This window comes from Palaemon carinicauda, chromosome 17 (genome assembly GCF_036898095.1).
Source record: "Palaemon carinicauda isolate YSFRI2023 chromosome 17, ASM3689809v2, whole genome shotgun sequence".
Classification (NCBI taxonomy): domain Eukaryota; kingdom Metazoa; phylum Arthropoda; class Malacostraca; order Decapoda; family Palaemonidae; genus Palaemon; species Palaemon carinicauda.
Genome location: NC_090741.1, coordinates 38298736 through 38317644, shown reverse-complemented (window position 1 = coordinate 38317644; position 18909 = coordinate 38298736). Strand labels below are relative to the sequence as shown.

Sequence of the window (18909 nt, the reverse complement as noted above, 5' to 3'; positions counted from 1 at the left end):
TTACCAGGTTCTTTCCCTCCTCGGTTACGGCCCGAGGTTTGGTTCAAGGAAGCTACAGGAAGATCAAGGGTACTTTCCTCCTCTCGAGCTCAGGCACCTTGGCCTTTCGTCGTTAAGTATCTACTTGCGGACAAGCTCGATGTTGTACCATCTGGACGCACTGACTGAAGGCTTCCTTCGGGTGTCTCATCTGTGGAGGTCAACGACCTCAGACACCCTTCCATCCTTGAGAAGAGTTTTGTCTTTGCCCAAGGACAGAGACTTAAACATCTGCTGTGCGGAGTAAATCGACTTCCGGTTTCACTCCTCCAAGGCGCTTTCTTCCAGACTCTGCAGGGCTCCAGCTCCCTTTTCTTTCAACCACGTCGGCCTAAGTTATCGGCTACGACAACTGGGACAAGGTGTCCAATTGCAGTTTCCTCCTGTCAGGAACAGATGGTACGGGAGACTCCCCCGGGGGGGCATAGTCCTAAAAGGAGTTCACGAACTCTAGGATTGCAGGTTTTTTCGCTGGGAGGATGCTTAAGGTTACTCATCCGAATGACAGCTTCCCGATGCCCATTCCCGCACAATCTCTGTGAGTAGCCAAGGATATCGCGCCTGCCGTCTCTGTCAGCGAATTCAGTGTCTCTGAACCTCTATGCCATAGCATCAGCAGAGTTGCCCGGTTGGGCAGAATGATCCATACCTTAGGCGAAGGTCTTCCTTAGGATCATCGACGGCTTCACCCCCGGCCCCCTCAGTCGATCCTTTCTTGTAAGGAAGGAGAGGGGATGTCCATAGTCGACCTCTCAGCCCTGATCAAGTTTGTCGAACAAACTTCGGCCAGCGTAGACCAGCAGAATCGATCAGACTGGTAACGAGGCGACAGGACTCCTTTAACCCTGGATCGGAAGGACGGGTACTTTCAGTTTCCATTCCATCCATCTTCCAGGGTGCTCGTCGAATTCAGCCTAAACTGCAAGTATTCCTGCTTATGATGCAGTGTGGCTATCCCGCCGTGGCATAGCAGGTTTGTTTCCCCAGAGAACTCTCCCTGCCTTCCTCTTGGCCGCTCAGATGCAGACTTCCGCCTCCTCTGCTGTTTGGAGGGCTGGTCAACTCCGGTAGGCTCGGGTTTCGACCTTCTTCAGCGCCGGGAAAAGCTTCCAAATGCTGACCATGAGTGTGGGCTCATGGTATTTTGCTTGGAGCCTTCTCTTCCTCTGCCTCAACATCTGGAGTATCTGGCCATGATATTGAGTCAACCGCCTTACCACGTTGGAAACCCCGCTTCTCGTCCGTCCAGCGAGGTTAAGCAACGTCGGTACTTGGATGGGTGACCACCTGGGGACGCCAGATTCTGTTACCACATCCTCCGAGCCTTCCTTTCGGTTGACTGTGGCAAGACTGAGGAGAGTCGCAGTACCTGTTCTCAGTCAAGCAGAGTTTTCAGCCCTACCTTGGAACGTTTCCTAGTTCTTCTTTCCTCATTGACCCGTTTATAGTCCAAACGGTCGCCTCAGGATAAGTTCCATGTGGGGCGATCCAAGTTCCGGTGGCTTCAGGCAATGTTTAACCGGACTCCCTGGCCCTATGGGAACAGCGGAACTATTAAACCTGCAATAGGTGTTGACCTATGGAGCCTCTTGATGGTAGTGGATATTCTCGTCCTTTCCCCACATTCTTGATGCGGTTCTCGGACTCGTCAAAGGAAAGGGGGGGGGGGGGGGGGGCATGTTCCGGTCCAGGCCTATGGTCAAGACCTGAAGGATACCTCTCCATCATTCAGGCAGGCTTAAGGGCCTTAGTCTGGCCCCTCTTCAGATCCTACCGCTCCTGCCAAGTCGCCCCGTTGCGTGTCGACTTCATGCTAACCAGCAGGGGACGCATTTTCACACCTTCACATCTTGCAGTAGAGATACCGGGATGATTGAGATTCTCTCATTTCCACCATCGGCTCTCTCATTCCAGGCAGGGGAATGTTTCTCTCAGACTATTCGAGCAGAGCCTCATAGAGAGAGTGTACCTAGGGGTCTTTGACCTTGGGTAACCAGCAAGTGCTGGTCTGGGGGACCTGATCGCGACAGCTTGGAACCTCAAGCTTCCGCTAGTTTTCCCCCCAGTCTCAGACCCCGAGACACTGGCAAGATGCATTCCGGTGATGGTGGGACAACTTCGACGCCTGCGTCTTCCCTCCTTTTTGTCTGCGGACAATGGGTCTCAACAAAACCAGGTTGTCTGTCAACCTTTCAATGGGAGAGCTCCACTGGGACTATGCGCAGAACGGTTTCTGGACCCTCTGCTTCCCCTGACGGAACTCCCGGGAGAGCTTCTCCCACGGCGCAGACTACTCAAGCAACCACACTGCGACATCTCTCCCGAACCGGGGCGTCGCTTCGGCTTCATGCCTGGAGACACTACGCTTCCTCCTCTAGAAGAGACAACCCGCTACAGTCGCGGTACGGAGGTCGCGTCATCTGCGATAGTCATCCACAGGGGTCTCCCAGGCAAAGTGAGGAGTCTAAGGTGGTTGGTGCCGTGGGAGATATACCTCTTCCCGTGAGGCCTCTTCTCCAGCAATAACGGTCTTATTGCCTTTCGGCGGGAGGAAACTCCTTTCCGCTCTTGGCAATGAAGCCTGTCGCTCAGCCTTTCCCTGACCTTCAGGCTTAAAGGAATAACTTTTTCCTGCCCGCTGGATCTATCCTCGCTCATGCGAAGCTACGATCGTCCCTGCCCTAGTCGGAGGAAGACCTCCAACTTGGAGCATGGCTCGGACTTTTAGTCCTTTAAGAGATCTTCTCAAGACCCTTTTACGACAGGCCTCGGATTGTATTCCGCCTTGGGTCTTCTGCTCACTCTGGCCACGGCCAGTGTGTAAGCAATCTTCTTGGTCTCTTACTACTCCCCCCCTTTCTAAGGAAGAGGGGAAGGCAACATTCAGGCTCGCTCCTGAGTTGTTGGCTAGACTCAGAATCTGAGGGTCCCGACCCTTCGGTCCGATTCATTCAAGATTTTGAGTCTCCATTCTGTGTCTGATGTCCCAAGACCTTCTCTTTCTTGCCAGTACAGGAATCGAGAGGTTAGCGCTGGGAACAGCTGCAGTTTGGCCTCAGTTGCAGCCGATTTGGGAACACAAGGAGGACATGGGGGGAGAGTCACCAGTATACCTCTTCAGCCCGGACTCAAGGACATTCATCTCGACCTGTCTTCAGACCCTCCCCCGTCACGTCGCCCTACAGCACGATGTTGGATACATCGCAACGTCCCTCGCCTTCGAGTAATACTACTCTGTGACGCAGGTGCTACAAGCTGGAGTCTGGAAGCGTCTGATGACCTTCGCAGCCCGCTTCCTGCAGGGCGTGACCCACAGGAGTCTCGATACGTTTTCTATCGCTCTGTGGTGGCTACACAACAGCTGGTCTAACCTCAGGCTCCTTTTTGGACAGGTAGCAGAAGGTTGAGGGCATTGTTATCAGGTTTTAGTCTGCATGAACGAAAGAAGTATGTCTGGCCCTTACTTCTTTCTTCATCATCCCCTCTACGGGGAAGCAGCATCCTGGTCTCTGCATAGCTGACCTCGAACCTCTGCAGGTAAACCATGCTTCCTTGTGTTCCGAGTATTGAGTCAATACTGTCGCGTCCCCCATACCCTGACGAGGTGGTATTGGGAACGTCCTAACCCAGAGTTCCTTCTGGAACTCCAGGTCAACTGCCTAAGACGTGTCACACTTCTTCCTTCACACACAAGCTTACGTAGGCCACATGGTTCCTTGCGGTGCAAGGAACTTGTGAGGTGCAGGGACTCCTTTTCTCGAGTGCGACTCACTCGGATTCTGAGTCCCCGGGTAAAGCCAAAGCCAGTATGGCTGGGGACTTTCCACCCTTCCTAAGGGATAAGTCACCCTTTGTAAATAGCGTGGTTTGTATTTCGGTTACGGAACAAATGACAAATTCGAAGATAATTTGTATTTTTCCTAACCATACAAACCTTAGCTATTTACACATATTTGCCCGCCAGCCCTGTCCCCCAAGACAAGTCCTACCTCTAAGTGAAAGTGAGTATTCACCTGTGTGTGAGGGGGAGGAGGGGTAGCTAGCTACCACTCCCCTACCCCCCCGCTAACTAGCGCGGGGGTAATACACCCTCGTTAAATTCTAATGGCTCGCCATTTCAGCTACGCTAAAAGTAATAACCCTTTGTAAATAGCTAAGGTTTGTATGGTTAGGAAAAATACAAATTATCTTCGAATTTGTCATATTATGTAAGAAAAATAATGTAATTATGGGTGGCACATAAAAGCAGTACCCTGTATAACTTCCTATAAAATCTATGACCGTCAAAATCTAGGAGATATAGCACGCCATGAAGTGATATGCAAGTTTGTACATCTTGTCTTTTTATCTATTTTTCAGCCTGGCGGAGATGGAAAAGAAAATGAAGACCCTTTGCCAGCTAGGCCTCGCCCTGTCATAACGCAAGGAAATAAGAAAATGCTCCCGTTTGTAATTAAGTGGGCTGGAGGTGGTCAGAAAGTCGCCATTGCGGGTACATTCAACGAGTGGCAGCAAATTCCAATGGTTAAAAGGTAGTAAAGCTCTTTATGTATTTCATACCATTTAGTTTTTATATTATAAGTGAAGTTTATCATTTGACTGCAGAGGTCGGTGCAGATCAATTTTGCTGAAATAAGTGACAAATACTGAAACTGATGTGGAGCATATTTTTTTTACATTTTGCTTCATTAGCTGTGTTTTGGTAGTTCATTATTAGTCTCCTGCCAGCAAAGTGTGGGTTTATGATTTTTTCTTCATTTAGGATGAAGATGCAGATGGTTTAAATTCATGATGGCCGCTAATGTAGACTTATAGGAGGAAGAGCTTTGTAATTTTCTTTTCGTTAATTTATTATGTAGTTGCATGTATGAAAGTAGTATTGTGTCATAAATGAGAGCACAGATGAGAAACTTTTGTATCATATAAGATGGTCCTCAACTTACAAACATTCGGAGATGAAAACTCTAATCCAGCTGAAGTCATAAATCTCAGTTGTTCCGTAACCGAAATACAAACCACGCTGTTTACAGAGGGTTTACCTTTTAGCGCAGCTGAAATGACGAGCCAATAGTTTTAACGAGGGTTAATTACCCCCGCGCTAGTTAGCGGGGGTGGGGAAGGGTAGCTTGCTACCCCTCCCCCCTCCACACACTGGTGACTTGCTTCACTTCACTTTTGACTCGGCGGTGATCAGACGTGTCTGCTCATCGTCCTCGTGACAGCCTTTAATTTTCTGCTTTTTCTTTTCAGCGTGTGTGTTGGTTGGAAGTTGACCTTCATTATTTTTTTTTTTTTTTTTTTTCTTTACAATGCGTACATGCCCTGGAGTTGCCGGTCATCCTTGTGGGACTTTCATGTCGGACGTAACTACGGATCCGCACACCCTCTGCCCTCAATGTCGGAGCCGACGGTGTGACCAGGAGAACATGTGCCGTAAGTGCAGGGAGTGGTCTGCCTCCCAGTGGGAGAGGTTTGGCCGTCGGCGTAAGAAGAAGTCCAAGAGAGACCGTTCTCCTCCGGGGTTAGCCTTGAAGGAGGAAGATTCTCGGGACTCTTCTTCCGCCGCCTAAACCTCCTCCGAAGCTCCCCCTCGTCCTCCTCCTAAGGAGAGTCGGCCGAGTGGGAGCGCAGACCCTTGTTCTGTTTCCCGACCTTCGGTGGGGGTAGAGGGCGTCGCCTCCCATAGCGAGGCGGTTCCCCCTCCTCCTGCGGGGGAGGTTATTGATAATGCCTTAACCAATGATGATCTTTTACAGATTTGGTCGTCCCTGGGGCTTAAGGGCTTGCCCTCCAGGGTCGCTTTTATTGACTTTGTCTCGTTGGGGGCCGCTGTTAAGCAGTCGCCGGCGGTAGCAGAGGTAGACCCTCTGTCTATTGTCGACGTCGTGGTGACAGAGGCCTCCGACGTGGCTGGGCAATCCGCCGCAGGTGCTGTTGCGAATGATGGTGCTAAAGGCTCTCCTCCCCCTTCCGTACATCCTTCGAAGGGGGAAGTGAGTCCTTCGGTCTCTGCTGCTGCTCAGTTTCCTTCTGAGGGAAGTGCTTTGACGGAGACTCCCCTTCGGAGGACCGATGGTCCCGACGATCTTCCCCGAGGCCGCCTCCGCCGTAAGGCTCACCGTCCGCTACGCCACAAGGGCCTCCCTTCCCCTTACAGGGGGACTAAGAGGCGCCTTTTTGGGTCTTCATCCTCCGGGGGGGACTCTCCTCGTCAGCCTCAACCTACAGCTCCGCCTTCCTTGAACCTCTCTGCAGACCGTTCACCATCTCCTGCCAGATCTTCGCCTTCTGGAGAACTCGTCACCCGACGGGCAACGGTTCCTTCGGGGCTAAGGGATCCTTCCCTTCCTCGAGCAGTGCTAGCGCACAGGCGCTCTCCTGCTCGCCAGCGCTCTCCTGATCTTCAGCGCTCTCCTGCTCGTCGGCGATCTCCTGCTCGTCGACGCTCACCTGCTCGTCGGCGATCTCCTGATGTTCGCCCTCCTCGCCAGCGCTCTCCTGCTCGTCAGCTCTCTTCTGAGCGTCAGCGCTCATTTGAGGACCATCGCCCTGCGGTCTCTGACCACCCTATAGTTCCTGCTGAGCTCCCTGCTCACCATCTGCCTGGTCCTGTGGCTACGCAACATCGTGCTGCGCGTGTGTCAAAAACACATGTTCGCCAACGGCGATCATCCACCTGCGCGCCCGCGCGATCGCTCGCCCGCGCTCCCGCGCGACCATTCGCCCTCGCGCGACCATCGTTCGCGGCGAATTCCGCAGCCGGTGGTAGCAGCAGGAACGCGTGCTCCTAGACGGCACTCGGGATCAGCTCCACCCAAACACAGGTTGGTAGTGCAGGACGAGGAGAGGTTAGTACAGCATTCTTCCCCACCTTCTTTTCAGGCAGGTACCGTGGTGTCCACTCCAAAGGATCGCCCGATCCCTTTCCCTTTAGCGAGGATTTCGGACTCTGTGTCCTTGGAGCAACAGACTTGGTTTGGTCCTCTGGCACGGGCGTTAGTGAGGGTTATGAAACCAGCACTCGCCAGCCAGGGTAACAAACCAACGGCTGTCTCTCCTACGCTGAAGAGAAAGAGAGGAGTGGACTTCGTGGTGACTTCCCCCAGGGCGAAGTTGGTTCCCAAGAGGTCGGTCGCGAAGGTCCCTTCTCCTGCACGAGTGCTCTCTCCTTCTCCCGTGGACGAGGCCTTTCCGTCCTCAGGTGAGTCCAGTGGGGCGGTAGTCTTCCCCTCGGCACCAGGGGGGGAGACTTCGCTTCATGCAGGAGAATCGTCTCGTGAGGAAGGGGCCCCTCGAACCTCGTTGTTGGGATCCTGGATCCCTCCCAGGAGGGAATCCAAGGACTCCAAGACCGTCCCTAAATCCTCTGCAAGGATTCGTCAGGAACCCACGACTACCCGGGGGAATGTCCACATGTCACCCCAGGAAGAGATCCCTGGGGCAGGAGACTTAGCTGCCAGCCCGCAGGGAGGAGAACAGCAAGAATCCGAACATGCTTTCTGGCAGGTCCTAAGCCTGATAAGGCAATCTAACGGGCTTATGGATCCAGTCATCGCCCCCCGTGAAGGCAAAGACACGATTTTGGATGAAGTGTTTGACGTTCGGAAGGCCCCTAAGACCAGTGCGGCTCTGCCCTGGTCTTGGGGGCTGAAGAGTGCCAGGGCTAGGGCCAACGCTCAGCTCGCACTTCTTGCCTCCTCCAGTCGTTCCACTGCCGGGAACAAGCTCATCCCTCCTCCTCGTCTTCAGCAGAGGAGGTATTTCAAGATCCTGGGTGAGCACAACCTCGCTCTTCCTCTCCATCACTCTGTGGAGGAGCTGGCGAAGGGAGTTCCCCTTGAGAAACTCTCTGCCCGGCAGGTGTCGTTCTCGGCGGCAGAGATCCTTAGCCACGAGAAGGTCGCTAAGTGTGCCATGCAGGCCACTTCGTGGCTGGACTTTTGGCTAGGATCTCTGGGCATCCTATTGCGATCGGAGGACTTGTCCAAGGAGACCAATAGGAAGGCCCTAGAGACCTTCTTGCTCTCGGGCTCCCGCTCCATCGAGTTTTTGGCGCACCAGGTTACCACCCTGTGGGCCAACTCAGTGTTGAAGCGTCGCGATGCTGTGTCCAAGAGATTCCATCCGAAGGTCCCCGCCGTGGATGTGTGTAGGCTCCGACATGCTTCCCTTCTGGGGGAGAACCTGTTTGAGCCTCAAGACATGGAGCGAATGGCTGAGAGGTGGAGGAAATCCAGCACGGACTCCCTCCTCCATAGGGCCCTTACAACTCGGCCCTATAAGCCTCCAGCCCCGCCACAACAGCAGCAACAGCCTCGTAAGGCTCCCAAACAGGCACCGGCAGCTAAGAAGGTGGTGTCTAAGCCCCAGCCCTTTCCAGCCAAGGTCAAGAGGGGCGGTAAGTCCTCCAGGGGAGGCAAGACTCCTAGGGGTGGCGGCCGCGGCCGCAAGCCCTAGGGGTGGCAGTCCCCCTGCATGTCCACCTGTGGGGGGATGCCTTCAGCGTTGCGTCCGCAGGTGGCAGCAACACGGGGTCGATGCTTGGACGGTCTCAGTGATCGGCCAAGGCTATCGCGTCCCGTTCACAACATCTCAACCTCCCCTGACAGCGAATCCAGTGTCGTTGAGCTCCTATGCCACGAGATCGGCAAAGGGGCTGGCCCTTCAGGCCGAAGTCGAGACCATGCTCGAGAAGGGTGCTCTCCAGGAGGTCGTGGACGGCTCCCCAGGCTTCTTCAGTCGACTCTTTCTTGTAGAGAAGGCTACTGGAGGCTGGAGACTCGTCATCGATCTCTCAGCTATGAACAGGTTTGTCAAACAAACCCGGTTCAGCATGGAGACAGCAGACACGGTCAGACTTGCGGTGAGACCACAAGACTTCATGTGCACACTGGATCTAAAGGACGCGTACTTCCAGATCCCAATCCATCCGTCTTCCAGGAAGTACCTGAGATTCTGCCTAGACAGCAAGATCTACCAGTTCAAGGTGCTGTGTTTTGGTCTCTCCACAGCTCCTCAGGTGTTCACCAGAGTGTTCACCCTGATTTCATCTTGGGCGCACAGGAACGGCATTCGTCTCCTTCGTTACCTGGACGATTGGCTGATCCTAGCAGACTCGGAGTCGACCCTTCTTCGGCACCGAGACAGGCTTCTGGATCTTTGCCAGGATCTGGGGATCGTGGTAAACCTCGAGAAGTCCTCTCTGCAGCCGTCCCAACGACTGGTTTATCTAGGCATGCTAATAGACACCAATCTCCACAAAGCCTTTCCATCAGACGACCGGATAGCAAGACTGAGGAGGGTGGCGGAACCCTTCCTAAGGCGAAAAGAACTCCCCGCCTAATAGTGGTTGCGTCTCTTAGGCCACCTATCCTCCCTGGCCCGTCTGGTTCCAAACAGCCGCCTCAGGATGAGATCCCTTTAATGGCGGCTCAAGTCCCGGTGGAATCAAGGATCCGATTCCCCGGACATTCTGATCCCAATGGGGTCTCTGGAACAGACGGACGTGCGGTGGTGGCTGACCGACGAGAACCTGCGGAAGGGAGTGAGTCTTCTCGTCCACCCCCTGGAATTGACTCTGTTTTCGGACGCGTCAAAAGAAGGGTGGGGGGCGCACGTTCTGAACCAGAGGGCCTCAGGCCTTTGGTCAGAATCCGAAAAGTGCCTACACATCAACCTGCTAGAATTGAAGGCCGTCTTTTTGGCTCTTCAGCAGTTCCAACGGTCCCTGGCGGGTCACTCCGTGGTGGTGATGAGCGACAACACCACGGTAGTGGCTTATATCAACAAGCAGGGAGGCACTTTTTCGCAACAGCTATCCCATCTTGCAATAGAGACTCTGAGGTGGACCGAAACCCACTCGATAACACTATCAGCTCGCTTCATTCCTGGCAAGAGGAATATGCTCGCCGACAGTCTGAGCAGGGCTTCGCAGATAGTGAGTACCGAGTGGTCTTTGGATCCTCAGATAGCCAACAAAGTCCTGACTTTGTGGGGTTCCCCGACTGTGGACTTGTTCGCGACAGCCTTGAACTTCAAGCTGCCCTTGTACTGCTCCCCAGTCCCGGACCCCAAGGCACTGGCAAGATGCTTTCCAGCAACGGTGGGACAACATCGACGTGTACGCCTTCCCACCGTTCTGTCTGATGAGAAGGGTGCTCAACAGGACCAGACTATCGGTCAACTGTTCGATGACTCTGGTAGCTCCGCTATGGCATCACGCGGAATGGTTTCCGGACCTTCTGCAACTTCTGACGGAACTCCCAAGGGAGCTTCTTCCACGACACGAGCTTCTCAGACAACCCCACTCTGGCGTCCCTCACAGGGCCGTAGCCTCGCTTCGGCTTCACGCCTGGAGACTATCCAGCGTCTCTTCGCGGAGAGAGGCTTTTCGCAACAGGTTGCGGAGAGAATGTCTCGGCACCTGCGAAGGTCCTCTGAGGGAGTCTACCAAGCAAAGTGGAGAGTCTTTTGTGGTTGGTGTCGTGGAACGGGTATCTCTCCACTCGATGCCACTATTCCAGCAATAGCGGATTTCCTCGTGTATCTGCGAGAAGAAATGTGCCTTTCTGTCTCGGCAGTGAAAGGCTATCGCTCAGCCTTAAGCTTGGCCTTAAGCTTGGCCTTTAGATTGAAGGGCGTGGATATTTCTTCATCGCTAGAACTCTCTTTACTCATACGTAGCTATGAGCTTACCTGCCCCCAGTCGGAAGTGAGACCCCCTCCGTGGAACGTGGTTCGAGTCCTCAGGTCTCTTAAGAGACCTCCCTTCGAGCCATTACGCCAGGCCTCCAATCGCCACCTGTCTTGGAAGACGGCTTTCCTACTCGCCTTGGCTTCGGCCAAGCGAGTTAGTGAACTTCATGGTCTCTTGTACGACATCGCCCATTCAAGGGGATGGGGGGAGGTAACGTTCAGGTTCGTCCCTGAGTTTGTTGCCAAGACTCAGAATCCTGGATTGCCGGATCCTTGGTTCGACTCTTTCAGGATCGCGAGTCTCCGTTCTGTAACAAGCGACCCAGACCAGCTGCTGCTATGTCCAGTGAGGTGTCTGAGGCACTACTTGAAGAGAACGGCTGCAGTCCATCCTCATGTGCGAGCTTTGTTTGTGAGCACAGGCAGGACTAAGAGGAGGGTCACCAGGAACACCATCTCAGCTTGGATTCGAAGGGTTATCCACCATGCCCTGAATCCTGACCCTCCTCCGTCACGTCGCCCTCTGGCCCACGATGTCAGGGGTATTGCTACATCCCTGGCCTTCAAGAGAAACTTCTCTGTGACGCAGGTACTTCAAGCTGGGGTCTGGAAGCGTCAAACGACCTTCACAGCCCACTACCTGCAAGACGTGACCCACTGGAGCCTCGATACATTTTCTATCGGCCCTGTGGTGGCTGCACAACAGCTGGTCTAACCTCAGGCTCCTTTTGGACAAGTAGCAGTAGGTTGAGGGCGTTGTTACCCGGTCTTAGTGTGCGTGAGTGAAAGAGTATGTCTGACCCTTACTTCTTTCTTCATTCTCCCCTCTCTTGGGGAAGCAGCATCCTGGTCCTCGCATAGCTGACCTCAACCTCTGCAGGTAACCCATGCTTCTTTGTGCTCCTAGTATTAAGCTTAATACTGTTGCGTCTCCCATACCCTGACGAGGTGGTATGGGGAACGTCCTATCCTAGAATTCCTATCTGAAGGTCTCAAGGTCACCTTCATAGGACGAGTCACACTCTCCTCCTCACACTGCTTATGTAGGCCACTCGTAACTTGTGAGGTACAGGGGCTCCCTCTCTCTAGTGCTGCTCACTGAGGGATCGAGCCCCCGGGCAAGCCGAAGTCAGTAAGGCTGGGGACTTTCCACCCTTCCTAAGGGGTAAGTCACCCTCTGTAAATAGCATGGTTTGTATTTCGGTTACGGAACAAATGACAAATTCGAAGATAATTTGTATTTTTCCTAACCATACAAACCTTAGCTATTTACACATATGTGCCCGCCATCCCTGACCCCCAAGTCAAGTCCTACCTCTAAGTGAAGTGAAGCAAGTCACCGGTGTGTGGAGGGGGGAGGGGTAGCAAGCTACCCTTCCCCACCCCCCGCTAACTAGCGCGGGGGTAATTAACCCTCGTTAAAACTATTGGCTCGTCATTTCAGCTGCACTAAAAGGTAAACCCTCTGTAAATAGCTAAGGTTTGTATGGTTAGGAAAAATACAAATTATCTTGGAATTTGTCATATTAGTTCCAACACGGAGTACTTACCTCGAACTACTTTCTTAGGAATATCTGGGATCTCCTCCCATCCGACCAGAGTTTTGTGTAGTTTACCCTATACCCGTTTTCTATGAGGGATAATCTCAGGCGGAGTGATACGCGCCCTGAGGCTAACCCCGGGTCAGAGAGCATGCTTGCTCAGGTCTCGACCTCCAGTAAGTTCTCTGGTCGCGTCGCGATATCATCTCGCCGCTCTCCTTAATCTCAGTGTGACTCTTTGTTTCCCCGACCCCTTTGTGTCTCACGCGGTTCCCACGTGGTTCCTTTGTGCTCTTCCCTTTGCTTTCCCTGTGCGTTTTTGTGTCTCGTGGTGCTTCCTACTGCGTCATGGAGCATCCCCGCCGTTGTCCTGGGCCTATGGCCGGTAAATCGTGTGGTGCGTTCCTGTCTCCTGTCGAAACCTGAAGTAGACCTGCACTCCTTGTGTTTGTCGTGTAGGGGCAGTGTGTGTTCCCGTCCACATGTCCGGAGTGCGTGTCCTGGAACGAGGTGCAGTGGGTGCGTTACGGCACCAAGAAGAAGAAGTCGCCTAAGAAGCCGAGCATCTCTTCTTCCCATGCTTCGCCGGGCGTGGCGTCGGACCGAGCTTCCATGCCACCCTCCCCTACCCAGAGTAGGGGACGAGGTAAGAACGTTGTGGGGAAGAGGCCCGTGGCCCTTCCCCAGGAGTCTGATCTGCAGGATAGTGGGGTTGTGGCGTCTTTCCAGGCAAGTGAGGGGCCTGAGGGAGGGACGGGAGTTTGTGTGGGGTACGGAGTCCTGGTGCAAGCAGGGCACGTCTCCTCTGATGACCCTATGTGGGGGAAAAATGTTCCTAACTTCCTCAGCCTCTTGGGCTTGTTTTTCAGGAACATCTGCAGCCGAGGGTGCCGCCGAGAAAGAACACTCGCCGCCATCAGACCCCCTCGCGTGGGTACCCCTGAAAACGCCCTTCAGGTCCCCGCTGAGAATGGAAGAAGGCTTCGGTACCTGGTCCCCCACTGAAGAGCGTCCACGCTCCCCTCCAGCGCCATCTGCTACGTTTCCGGACGTCTTCTTGCAGGCCACGTCGTCCATCGAGCGTCGAGGGAACCCTCCTACGTCATCGCATGAGTCGGGGCCGCCTAAACGAGTCTATAAGTTGTCGGGCTCTTCAGTTAAAGCGTTTTCCTGCTCCTCGGAGGATGAAGCCCGGAGGAAACTCAGAAGACGTCGGGAGAAGTCCCGTAGGAGACACTCCTGTTCTCGCTCCCGCTCCAGGTCTCGCCATGTGAGTAGGCGTTCCGGATCCCCCAGAAGAAAATGGAGAAGAAGTGGCTCCCCGGACGAAGAGTGGGTAGTCATCCCTCGCAGCAGACTTTTAGAGTTTGCAGCAATTCCGGGCTCTTCAAGTTGGCGCCCTAGAGCCCATTCTCCGGAGAGATACTCGTCCGGTGGCAGATTCGACCGACGGAGGGAGTCGTCATTCCAGGTCCCAGCAGACAGGCATAAGTCCGCGAAGGTTCCGGCTCCATCCAGCAGAGAGAGTCGCCGCTTCGGTCTGGCAGCCACATCCTGACCTCCAAGGTGTCCCTGAGCCGTCAGGATCGTGAGATACGGCTCCCCTTGTCGAGCAGACCCGCAGATACATGGACCTCTGTGAGGAAGGATAGACCGAGGACGGAGGCCTCCGTCTCGACGGTTATGCCCGTCCTTCGGCCAGAACCTCAGGAGATGGAGAGGGCCAAGGCCTTGTCTTCTCCCCGTACAAAGACCTCCGCCGGAGGAGCCCCGTCTCAAGCATCAGTACGTCCTACGTAGGAGCTGGACGACCAAGGGGAGGGTTCAGCAGCGGAGGTGTCAGCCTATCGAAGGGTGATAGGGCTCATTCGGAGACACCACAGGCTGGACAAGCCCGAGCCCTCCTCCGAGGAATTCTGGCGATTCAGTCTCAACAGACGTGGATGCCCCCGTCCAGCAGAGACCCTCCCTAGCACTACCGTTAGCCAGGGATGTGAAGCTGGGTAGAGCCCACGTGGACAAGATTGTGGCCAACCACGCCGAGGCTCCCAAGAACCAGAGTTCCTCCAAACTGCTCCAGGGCCTGAAGTCCCAGAGGAAGCTTTACCTCCCGGAGGGCCATCGTGCAGGCGCCTGTACACTGGAGCCTGCACTCGCCGTTTTAGGCCAGGGAGCGGCGGAAGAGAGGGCCTCTACAGCACCAATCTGCTTTTCTCCATCAGAAGCCACCATGATGGAGGAAATAGCGAAGGACCTCGTGAACGTCTCCTCGTAGCTGGAGTGGTGGGCCTCCACCCTAGTGGGCGTCTAGGCCTCGTACGACCTCACTGTTCCAGAGAATCAGGCCTTACTCAAGTAGCTTATTAGCTCGGGAGGTAAGGCCCTGAAGTTTCTCTCTTACCAGTCCCTAGCGCAGGCCGCCAACTGGTCCTACGGAGGAGGGACACGGTCCTCAACAAGTTTACTAGACGGCTTCCTGACAGAGAAGCGAGGTCCCTGAGAAGCTTAACCCTGTGGGGCGACTCGATTTTCCCCCTGAAGGCAGCTGAGGAGTCAATGGAAAGGGTCAGGACACTCAGAGATCCGGGTGATTCCAGACCCCCTCCAGTGAGGAGACCTGCACACAGAAGGTCTACCTCCGATGTTCCTCTCCCTCCTCGGGCTTCACCTAGCCAGCCTAGGAGAGACACCCCTACTACGGCCTAGTCACAGTCCTCTCAGCCCTCCCGTAGGGGAGTAGCCTCAGCTCAATCCCCCTATAGGCCTTCCTACGCAGCGTCCAGAAGAGGGCGTTCAGGCCGCGCCCCCTACTCTTACCGAAGCCTCAGGTGGGGGGATGCCTCAAACACTCTTGGCAAGCATGGAAAGACCACGGAGCAGACCCGTGGACCGTGGCAGTCCTGAAGGAAGGGTACAGGTTACCCTTCCTAGCGGACCCCCCACCTCTGATGCCAGATCAGCGGGCAGAGTGGCTGGCCCCCAAGGACCCCTTGAAAAAGACAGCCCTGCAGGAGGAAGTCTCAGCGATGCTGGCGAAAGGAGCGATAGAACCAGTCAAGGACCCAGGTCCGGGGTTCTACAGCAGGCTTTTCCTGGTGGAGAAAGCGACAGGGGGCTGGAGACCGGTCATAGACCTCTCAGCCCTCAACAAGTTCGTGTGCAAGACTGACTTCAAGGTGGACACTCTGAAGTCAGTCTTAGTGTCCTTGAGGGAAGGGGACTTCATGATGTCAGTAGATCTCAAGGACGCTTACTTCCAAATTCCAGTTCACCCCTCCAACAGGAAGTACCTACGGGTAAAATGGGGTGCCCAAACGTTGCAGTTCAAGATCCTCTGCTTCGGCTGTCCACAGCCCCTCAGGTCTTCACGAGAGTCTTCACGACGGTCTCAGCCTGGGCACACGAACAGGGCATTCGCCTGATTCGGTTCCTGGACGACTGGTTGTTACGTTCAGCCTCAGAGGAAGTACTGAGGGAGCAAGGCACGAATCTTCTGTGGTTCTGCAACGGTATCATCATCAACCTGAAGAAGTCCCACTTGATACCCTCCACCAGGATGACCTACCTCGGAATGGTCCTCGACTCCCGGTTGGCGAGAGCCTTCCCCTCTGGGGAGAGACTAGACAACTTAGACCAGGTCCTCCGTCCCTTCCTATCGGGCCAGCCCAGGAGAGCGAAGGACTGGCAGAGGCTGATGGGCCACCTTGTGTCATTAGAGAAACTGGTCCCCCAGGGCAGGCTGAAGCTCAGGGAGGTCCAGTGGAATCTGAAGGAGAGCTGGAACCACAGGGACTCCCCCCACAAGGTGATTCCGGTTTTCCCCGAGACGAAGGAGGTCCAAGAGTGGTGGTGCGGCAGGTCGAACACCCTCAAGGGAATGCCCTTCGCAGCCGACCCTCCGGAGATGCTCCTGTTCACGGACGCATCAAAGGAGGGGTGGGGTGCCCATCTCTTTGGAAAGTCAGCAAGAGGGAGCTGGACGGACGAAGAGAAGGCCCAGCACATAAACGTGCTAGAGATGCGGGCAGTGCGAAGGGCGTACCTGGAGTTCGTCCATCTACTCCGGGGGAACACCGTGGCTCTGATGTGCGACAACGCCACGGTGGTGGCCTACATAAAGAAGCAAGGAGGACTAAAATCGAAGGAGTTGTGTGTCCTCACTTTGGAACTTCTGGAATGGGCCGAAGTAGAACAGATCAGAATCTCAGCAAGGTTCATTCCGGGAAAAAGGAACGTCCTAGCTGACGGCCTCAGCAGGATGGGACAAGTAGTGGGATCCGAATGGTCCCTGCACCCAGAAGTAGCCAAAACCATTATTAAAAAATGTGGATCGCCTGTGATGGACCTCTTTGCAAGGAGGTTGAACGCACAGCTCCCCGTGTTTTGTTCTCCTGTGCCAGACCCAAGAGCGGCGTTCGAGGAAGCCTTCCATCACCCTTGGGACAACCTCGATGTTTACGCCTTCCCCCCCTTCGGGATGCTCAGACTGGTGCTCAACAGAGTAAGGAGGGCGGACAACCTGTGGATGACTTTGGTAGCGCCCTGGTGGCCGGAGAGAGAATGGTTCGTGGGTCTAAAAGAGCTGGCACAACTTCCACCTTGGCCCCTTCCGGACAGGCCAGACCTTCTCCGGCAACCACATTTTCAAAGGTTCCACGAGAACCCTCGGTCCCTCCGCCTTCACGCGTGGAGGTTATCGAGCATCTCCTGAGGAAAGAAGGCTATTCGTCGGGGACGGCAGCGAGGATGTCAGGCTACCTGAGGCGATCATCGGCAGCGGTCTACCAGGCAAAGTGGGACACCTTTACTAAATGGTGCGCCTCTAAGAACATCAAGCCCCTGAGGGCTTCCATCCCGGAGATAGCGGACTTCCTAGTTTATCTCAGGGACGTGGTCAACATGTCCATCCCGGCCATCAAGGGAGTACGAGCTGCTCTGGGCCAAGTCTTCCACCTGAAGGGCATCGACCTGGGAACCTCCAGACATCTCTCGATGCTCATTAAGAGTTTCGAGCAATCGTGTCCCCCGCAAGCCGTTAGGGTGCCACAGTGGGATGTGGCCAGGGTCCTGAAGATGCTGTCAGAACCTCCCTTTGAACCCCTAAAGGACATCGTGGACAAGGATCTCACCCTCAAGACAGTTTTCCTATTGGCATTAGCTTCGGCTAAACGAGTGGGGGAGATCCATGGACTGTCCTACGAAGTCGCTCACTCGAAGGGTTGGCGGGAGGTTACCTTCAGGTTCGTGCCATCCTTCGTAGCGAAGACCCAGAATCCGGTCGTGTGGGATCCCAGGTTTGAAGGGTTCCCAGTACCAGCAATCCCTCGCTCGTACAACTCGAGGGACTTGCGTCTGTGCCCTGTCAGGGCGGTAAGGAAATACTTAGAAAGGACAGCCAGACTTCGGCCCGAGACCAAAAGTCTTTTTGTTTCCACAGGCCTAGTGAAGAAGCCAGTCTCGAAGAACTCTATCTCCTTCTGGCTGTGGCAGGTGATTATCAGGGCCTACAGTAAGGCAGGTATCCCCCTGCTGGGAAAACCCCACGACATTAGGGGTCTTAGTACTATGTTAGCTTTCGAGAAGAATATGGCAGTGGGCCAGATCCTGAGAGCAGGAACCTGGGCTAACCAGTCTACCTTCACTGCTCACTACTTGAAAGACTATTCAAGGAAATCCCTGGACAGGTTCTCGATAGGTACCGTCATTTCCGCGCTCCAAACGGTTTAAAGATGTAGCCCCAGTGATAACCGTGGGTAGTAAGCACAAGAGACACAGGTTCGTTTCGTAAACCCTCTCTGTTCTTCCTCCCCCTACTTCCACTTCAAATGGTCTCAGATAGGACCCTGAGCCAGCTACAAGTACCCCAACTTTGGAAGGACATGTCTCCTAGGATTTCTTGCAGAGGTGAGTTACTTAGACACTAAGATGAGTTTTTTGTGTAGTTTCCTCTTTTCTCGCTTTTCCTGTGGGTGAACAGGACCTAGCCTCCTATCTAGGTCTTTGGATACAGTATATCTCAGCACGTTCTCAGAAGTTTAAAAGGCCACTCCCACCTCCTAAAGTATAAGTCGCCTAAGAAAGTAGTTCGAGGTAAGTACTCCATGTTGGAACAAATCACAAATTTTAAGTAATTTGTATTTTTCCTAACAGTACTTACCTCGAACTACTTTCGGGTAATGGCCCGCCCTGCCTTCCCCGAGTGCCTTCTGGAATTCTTAGAGACCTAAGCTACCAAGAACTTACTGGAGGTCGAGACCTGAGCAAGCATGCTCTCTGACCCGAGGTTAGCCTGAGGGCGCGTATCACTCCGCCTGAGGTTATCCCTCATAGAAAACGGGTATAGGGTAAACTACACAAAACTCTGGTTGGATGGGAGAAGATCCCAGATACTCCTAAGAAAGTAGTTCGAGGTAAGTACTGTTAGGAAAAATACAAATTACTTGAAATTTGTGATATATCAAATGTTCATAATGAAATACTGTAATAAAACAATATTGTATAATTTAATGCAGTAAGGAAGACATTTGCAATATGGAACAGGACTATTTGTTGACTTTTGCAACTGAAAATAATAGGCATGCGAGTTAGGTGAAGCCTACCCTAGGCCAGAATGTAACAAAATTTGACTTACAAA

The 18909-nt window shown here is 54.0% G+C and overlaps 1 protein-coding gene across 1 annotated transcript in view; it reads left to right on the top strand.

The window, feature by feature from the left end:
- Positions 1-18909, top strand: part of LOC137656685 (5'-AMP-activated protein kinase subunit beta-1-like) — a 68631-nt gene that overhangs the window by 28669 nt on the left and 21053 nt on the right. Inside the window, exon 3 of the mRNA XM_068390879.1 lies at positions 4399-4571. Within this exon, the coding sequence (XP_068246980.1) occupies positions 4399-4571 (173 nt within the window). The remainder of the gene's footprint in view (positions 1-4398; positions 4572-18909) is intronic.